The 8,077-nt window shown below is 36.2% G+C and overlaps 1 protein-coding gene across 1 annotated transcript; it reads right to left on the bottom strand.

The window, feature by feature from the left end:
- Window positions 1-397: 397 nt before the first annotated feature.
- NPFFR2 (neuropeptide FF receptor 2) lies at window positions 398-7,113 on the bottom strand. The gene is made up of 3 exons (XM_045531742.1): window positions 6,754-7,113; window positions 5,085-5,184; window positions 398-1,481 (listed from the first exon to the last, which is right to left on the bottom strand). The coding sequence occupies exons 1-3, from the start codon at window positions 7,079-7,081 to the stop codon at window positions 647-649; spliced, it is 1,263 nt and encodes a 420-aa protein (XP_045387698.1). The 5' UTR covers window positions 7,082-7,113; the 3' UTR covers window positions 398-646.
- Between the last annotated feature and the right edge of the window lie 964 nt (window positions 7,114-8,077).

The following is an 8,077-nucleotide window of genomic DNA, read 5'->3' as shown; positions in this document are numbered from 1 at the left end:
AATGTGTCCCTTTTTTTTGCTACTGCAGTTCTGACACAGAGAAGCTGAGGTCACCTGTGACATATGTGCCCGTGGACCTACAATAAATATCTTGCTTCTTCTAAATTAACCCACATACATCAATGGAGATGAGAAAAGCAGTAGCAAAGAACTTCATGTGATCCAGTATTTCTCTAAAAAGTAAGTATATTTTAAAAACACAAGCAGATTAATAACTCTGTAGTCTAAAATTTCAAATCCAAAATAAAAGAGAGAATTGATAAAACGTAGTTACATGCAAAGCACTGCTCATCTATCACCATTTGGGGGGGGGCTGGGGGGGTGGAATACACACACATACACGTGCTTGATTTGACTCATACACAAATGTTTACATTGGGAAAGGTCAGGCTTTGCAAACTGTTTCCTAGAGATGTATTTATTCAGGCAAATATGTATGAGTCACTGCACATATTTTATATAAACCATAAGATTGGTTATGATCATAAGACCATTTTAGTTGACTTTTTTTTTTTTCCCAGAGAGAGCTTTCTGTAAATGTTCTCTTTGGAACATTTTCAGAAATAATTGAAATCCAAAGGCAAAAAAGCAACAGTATTTAAATATATAACACACAGTAGAATTAGGACTATCACACTCGCTTTTGTTAAATCTGACTGCTATTGGTAGCTTCTCTCAATTCTTCCATCACTAATTCCTGGCTGGGTTTTTCACCACTTTTCCTATAAAGCAAATTTTCCCTATGTGGGTTTTGAAATGTAGGTTCCTGGGCATGCTGATTAGATGAGCTTATGACCGCACTGTTCTTAGCTTTTAGGGCATAGGTTTCCCTGGGCTTTGCCTTTTTTGGGCAGAGCTGGAGCTGGAAAGCCTCTTGGAACCCACGGCGGAAATTCTCATTGAAGAAACCATAGATGATGGGGTTGACGCTGCTGTTGCCGAAGGCCAGCCAGTGTGCAAAAGGGTAGACGTAGATGTTGATGACCCGCAGCTCATTTGGAGAAAGGTCGGCGTAGTCCGAGAGCATCATCAGAGTCCACAGGGGCAGCCAGGAGAGGATGAAGAGCAGGGCCACGATCAGGAGCATCTTCACCACTCTCTGCTTCCTCTTGGACACCACATGCCACTGCTCTTGGCTCTGCTTGCCCGAGTGGGGCACCGCAGTCCTGAAGAGTGAAACCCCAATCCTTCCATACATGACAACAATGAGGGACAGGGGAGCCAGGTAGATGTTGGCGAACAGCACAGTGGTGTAGATCTTCCTCATTTCCTGGTTGGGCCAATCTTCCCGACACCAGTAGACTGGGCTGGTTTGATTGTACGAGTTGAGTCTCACTCGGTAATATTTTTCTTCTTGCACGTGTAACATTACTGCAGATGGAGACATGATGGTGATGGCCAAGACCCAGATGATCACGATAATGACAAGTGCTGTCTTGATAGAGAGCTTCGATTTAAAAGGGTAGACGACACACCGGAACCTGCAATGAAAGGTGAATGTTAATGAGGCGCTGCCTCGTAACTTCTGACCAAGGCACGAATCCAGTTTATTTAAGTAATTGCAAGCCTGCCGCCCATCCTTCACTCAAAAATATAGAAAGTTACCTTTTGTAGTAGAGAGGTGTGCACTGGCATTTTCTGTAATTGATCTATGAGATAAATTTTAACTGAAAATTTGAATAAATGGAGTATATCAGACACTAGTAATAATAAAAAAGTAATAATAGTAACTAGCATATATTAAACATAAACATTCACAACTCTGTTCCACAGTCTAGTCCATGGCTCTGCATGGACTGTCACTTTAAGCCTCCCTATTTAAAAGATGGGAAAACAGACTTAGAAAAGGTAAAAAACTTGCCCATGATTATATAGGATTTTAACACAAGTAGTTTGTCTGCAGACTTCACACTTTTAACCTCTACAGCGTGCTCAGCAGATTACTAGCACCATTAGGCTGTGGTAGACTGTTAATAGCAATCAGTGCTCTTGTGTGATCCCCTACACATTATGTGTGTGTTTGCCATGTGACTTGATTTGGCCAATAGGACATTAGGAAGCATCATGCATATTGGGGCTTGTCTTTCTGGAATGCTTCCTCCTAGGAGCCATCTTCCAGGTTCGAAGAAGCTTGAATTATTTTATACAAATTTTCTAAACTTTATCTGTCCATACAAATTTTTCTTTCCTACCCTCTTTAACTTTCTGGACAAACAGACTCTGCTTTAAGACAAAATTATGATCTTTTCCCATTGATAAATAAAAATACATCCTATTACATTGCATACACATTTACTCTTTTTCTGACACCATTGCTCCTAGGATAGCTTCAATGCTCATCTTTAACCAAAATACCTAATGTCTCCTTCACAGAGAAAATTGGAAGGTAAGTAATTAAGCACAGAAAATGACCACCTATAGCTATATTCACCATTTTTACACCTCTTTTTTTAATAAATGAGGGAAGTGGCTTGGAATTATTTATTTTTCTTGCTTCTGAGAGTTCTTGAGTTTTCTTTATTTTTATTTTTTATTTTTTAAATTTAATTTCAGAATATTATGGGGTACAAAGGTTTTGGTTTCATAACTTGCTTTTGTACAGTTTGAGTCAAAGTTATTTGTACCTGTTAGGTGTGAATTTACCCATCCCCTCCTCCCTCCTCCCGCCTGCTTGATTTCTAATGAGTGTTATTTACATATATGCATGTAAATGCTGATCACTTAGTTCCAATTTAATGGTGAGTACATGTGGTTTTTGTTTTCCCATTCTTGTGATAACTTCACTTAGAAGAATAGTCTTCCATCCAGGTTAATACAAGAGGCATTAGTTCACCATTTCTTACGGCTGAGTAGTACTCTGTGGTATACACACATATACCACATTTTATTAATCCACTCATGTATTGATGGGCACTTGGGTTGTTTCCACATGTTTGCAATTGTGAATTGTGCAACTATAAACATTCAGTAGGTATTAATTCTCTGGTACTTCTGGCCTGTTCTGCTCAAGAACAGAGAGGCTTTCCACAATTTGGATGGACGATACAGAGATAAAGATACTAGCAGATGGATGTGAGGCAAGAGATATGGGCAGGGCACCAAGACCATTTGCCATGGGAGTGTGATGGTTCATTTTATGTGTCAACTTGAGTTGGCCAAGGGGTGCCCAGATTGAATGTTACTTCTGAGTGTCTTTATGAAGGTGTTTCTGAATGAGATTAGCATTTGAATAAGTGGACTAAATAAAGTAGATTGTCCTCCCCACTGTGGGTGGGCATCATCCAATTTTTTGAGCACCTGAATAGAACAAGAGGTGGAGGAATAAGAAATTTTCCCTCTTTTTTTTTTACTGACTCACCGCTTGAGCTGGTACATTTCATTTCATTTTCTTCTACCCTTGGACTGATGTTTACACCATTGGCTCTCCTAGGTCTCAGGCTTCTAGATTTGGACTAAGTTACAACACAGGCTTTTCTGGGTCCCCAATTTGCAGACAGCATATCATAACACTTCTCAGCCTTTAAAATAATGTGAGCCAATTTCTCATAATAAACATTTCTCTCTCTCTTTGTATGTACCTATATCTATAATTATATCCTATTGCCATTGATTCTGTTTCTCTGGAGAACACTGACTAATAAGAGGAGTCATTGGTACGTAGATGGTATTTCAAGGCTTTTGAATTATAGTATTACCTGTACTATACTATTCGAAGAGTGATTACTCTTTACAAATGCTGTTAGGCAAGTCAATGATTTCCCCCTTTCCCTCCGGTAGCTAAGATTAAGACTCCAAGACTTCCATGGTATATTCAAAGATATTTCTTTTGCAAAGAAAGCATTAAAATATCTTGTACATATCCAGTTCTAAACAATTGCTTAGTACAGAATCTTCCTCATTAATATGGAGTTATAATAGAAAAAGGCCCAGACCTGTCCTTATTTCAGTAAAACTCATAAACTAAACAAACACCAAAATATATAGTTGTGAAACTCAAAAAGCTGATTATAAGATTTAAATTTAATAGTGCAAGACTGATTGTTATGCAATGAAAGAAAGAAATAATTCTTACATTTATTTACTGATCTTTCTTTTTAAAATATTTCAACCATGAGGAAAAGCAAATTTGTTTACTTCCTTTCAAATTTCCATGACAAACCATTTATACCAACAATTGAATTAAAACTAAAGGCTTTTGCCTTTAATCATAAAATTATATAAGAGAAATATTTTTATCAAGTTTACTATGCTTTCATTGCCTATAGGATAGTTTCAAATCAGGAACTTTTTTTTGAAGGAAAGATGTGGCTATATGGTTATTTATACATTTTATTTGCTGTAATTATCAATATTTTTAAATGAACATTTATTTTAAAAAGACAATTCAATATTATTCTGTTTTCTGGTGCCACCTCTGAACAATTAAAAATAACATTAGTAAAACTAAAATTATCACCTTGATACAAATTAAAAACATTTAAAACACAATTTAAAATATAATATCCCTCCGAAAATCAAAGCAACACACTCCATGCAAAGAATAAAACTATTCTTACACTCATTTATTGATTAATCTCATTTAAAATTTTTCAAGCATATAGAAGCATTATTTGTAAATATTTGTTAATGAGTCTGTCTACTCCACCAGACTGTAGGCTTTCTAAGGCAACACTTTGTCTAATTTGTTTTAGATGCTACACAATCCAGCCCAGTACCTGGCACATCTTTTGTGAACTCTCAAAAAAGTGTGTAAACAAATGAATGGATGAGTGATTTGCAATCACAAAATCTGGATAAAATTTAAGATTTATTTCAGCATATTTGTATTTCCATCATTAGAAAATTCTAGATTCTTGTATGAAAAATAGTAAAATTGTGTAATATGTAAAATATGGAAAATTCAAAAGTTTTATTTGCTTATTACTCAAACTTTAAGTAGGTATACACTTTGCTCTTAAAGAGGTAGATATTATTAACATTAATTTGGGGAAGATATGCTCAAATTTAGTAGATTATAGATTTCTCTGGTGGATTAGTTGCAGACATGTCCATTTTTCTGGATTCAGAATATGGTACTGACTTACCTATCCACAGCTATTGCAACTAAAGTAAAGACTGAAGCTGCAACCGATATTCCCTGGACCAGCCCACTGATCTTGCACATTGTATTTCCAAATGGCCATCCTGCAAGGGAAATGGAACAGTCTTTTAAAAAAGCAAGATTTTATTTTAATCTCACTAAAAATATAAACAGAAAGGTGCAAAATCAAGACCAATGTAACTGTTTTCTGAATGATAGCCATAAAACAATGTTTTTCAGCATTTTCATTAATATCTCCAGAGCTATGTTTTTAATATAGCTAATAATAATGTTTATATAGTAGCTACAACATTCTAGGCACTATAAGTGGTCTATATCTATTAACGTATCTAATCCTCACAACAAGCTTTTGAAGTCTTTATTATTCTCCTCACAATATATAAATATCACACACCTTGCCACAGCTAGTTAGCAGCATATTAAGGATTTGAACCTGGGCAGTAGGGTTCCAGAGTCCAAACATTAACCCTTACACAATAATGCCCTTTAAAAGAATAAACAGTCAGAATGTTGGTTTTCTAATTTGAAAATGTACTCCATAAATTATGGGGAATCAGAAGTTACATCCAGAATAAATAAACTATATTTATTAATACATGATGTAATGAGACAATTTACCTCAGAGGTGCTTCCAGAGTAAAGAATACTTTGCATGAACAAAAGTTTCTCTGAGGTAAATTGTCAAATGGAGTACAGTCATTTCATATTCTAATTTCCAAAAAGTGGTCAAATTTTGAATTACTTTCTAGCTGAACCTCAGCTGCTAGAAATTTTATAAAATAGTAAAATTATTACGCCAGTTCGATATTCTAAACCCTCATCTGCTATTACAGGAAAGTAACAATATTCTTTTTCTAGCAAACATTGTAGTTTCCAAAAGATAAATACTACAGATTTCTTGGACTTTTAAATTTATCTTTTAAAAAAATCCTGTAATTTATTTTCCCAAAACAAAATATTCTTAGTAATTTAAAAAATTTCAAATAAACTAATCCATGTATATCTAAAATTTTACCTAGCTAAACCATCTTAAAATAAGTGCTTGCGTGACTCTACTGAATAAAAACCAAAAGAAAATATATCTCCCTAGTCCTAAAATTTATTATATTAAGTTGTGATAGTATTATTTTCAACAAAAGTGCAAGAGTGTGTGTAGCCCTTGGTGGAACATGGAAGAATAAGCATATGTTTTATCTTATCTCACTCACCCAATTCCAGTGAAATTGGAGGACAGGACAGGACAAAAGAGCATAAATCCATAGAAGTTGAGGTGACAGATACTACTGAATGGGAAGTTGGGAAAACAACATGATTGTTTGGAATTATGTATAAACCAACGAAATACCACTGGCATTTCCTCCTTGCTGACAGACGAATGGAAGTTTACCCTCTAAGGAGGAGGAACCACAAGATACTCCGGACTCTGAGAACATTAACCCACAGATGCAGGAGTAATGGGAGCCACAATGACACAGAAGGACTAAGTAAAAGTGTCCCACTGCACGGCAATACCACTGGCCCAGAGACCCACTCAGCTCTGGAAGGCAGCAGCCAACAGAGAATTTCCTTGTGGGGAAAGTGACCTGTTCAAGAGGATATGAGATAGACACTTTTTTTTATATCATCTTTGCACTGCACACCGGCCAACATACCTGCTATGATATTGTCCAGCAGTGTTATAGGCATGCAGAATATGCCAACTAGTAAATCACTGATGGCCAGGTTTAAAATGAAGAGATTGGTGACTGTGTGCATATGTTTGTTCCTCATTACAATAAAGCAAACCACAGTATTTCCCACTATGCACAAGAAGAAGATCAGTAAGTAGGAAATGATGAAGATTGCTGCCACTTGGGGCTGGTGCAGATAGTAGTTCACATAGGTAACATTAATTTCTGAGTACAGATGATGCTTTGTGTCATTGACACTCCAGATGGGAAGCCAGTTTTCTGAAGAGTTTGAGTCCCATTTCTCATTCATGATGGACCTTGACAAAGGAGAGGCAGAAAAGAGAAGCATGATTAGAAACCAGTAGAACGTAAGTTCTGTGTCTGAGTTTAAGAGAGACACTTAAAAATGTCATGGAATTTTAATAGGCCTTCTATAATCATCCATAAGTTTTGCATAGAACTGAGTTATAAATAAGGTACTCGAATGCCACTTTGTGTCATAAGTAACAATTATTACGTTTTGTTTCTTAAAACACTCAATGTTTCATTTCTTTGGGCATACCCTCTATCCATTCGTAATATTTCCCTTACCTTCCAAAATTCTTCTTCCTCTGCCTTCAGGCATCATAATTTGTCAAGAGCCACTTATTCTTTTAAGGCTAATTTATATGCCTCTGGCTTTCCTGATAATCTCAACAAGATGAGGTGTCCACATCTTCAAAACTCCCGTAGAAAATAAGCTTCTTGGATTTGCCCTACTCTGCTTTGATTCAGTTAATTGAATATTCCTTTTACACACCTCCATATGCAGATAATAGCCACCATATTGTGAGTCTCTTAAAATAGGGCTAGCCTGCTTGCCCTTCAAAAAAATTTTTTTCGACAAAATTCCCTCTTCAATTGTTCACAACACTCTTAACCTTGCTAGAATTTTTTTTCAGAGTTGGGTAGTTGTAGGTGAACTAAGAATTACTAAATCAATTTTTAGTCATCTCCTTTATATGTCCTGTTTAGGTGATACGTCAGTGAAGGGTAAGGAAGGAAGAACTATAATGGGATATGGAATTTATTACAGGAATTATACTAGACACTGGCAGTCAACACCTTTTCTGTAAAGAGCCAGGTGGTAAGTATTTTGGGCTCTACAGGCCAAGAGGTCTCTGTCACAACTACTCAACTGTGCAGAAAGCAGCCATAAACAATACATAAACAGATGGGAATAGTTGTGTTCCAGTACTTTATTTCAAAAAACAGGCAGCGGGGCTGTACATACTTCATTCATCCCTGCTTTACACAAGAGTGGGAG

This window comes from Lemur catta, chromosome 19, assembly GCF_020740605.2.
Source record: "Lemur catta isolate mLemCat1 chromosome 19, mLemCat1.pri, whole genome shotgun sequence".
Taxonomy (NCBI): domain Eukaryota; kingdom Metazoa; phylum Chordata; class Mammalia; order Primates; family Lemuridae; genus Lemur; species Lemur catta.
This window is presented reverse-complemented; position numbering and strand designations above follow the sequence as displayed.

What these genes read in the sequence shown, in the direction of transcription:
- NPFFR2 (XM_045531742.1), bottom strand. Translation starts at nt 7,081, where the DNA reads ATGAATGAGAAATGGGACTCAAACTCTTCAGAAAACTGGCTTCCCATC. An exon ending in GCTGGACAATATCATAGCAG is followed by an intron (nt 5,185 to 6,753) that starts GTATGTTGGCCG and finishes TTTCCCTTGCAG; the next exon opens with GATGGCCATTTGGAAATACA. An exon ending in GTTGCAATAGCTGTGGATAG is followed by an intron (nt 1,482 to 5,084) that starts GTAAGTCAGTAC and finishes CTTTCATTGCAG; the next exon opens with GTTCCGGTGTGTCGTCTACC.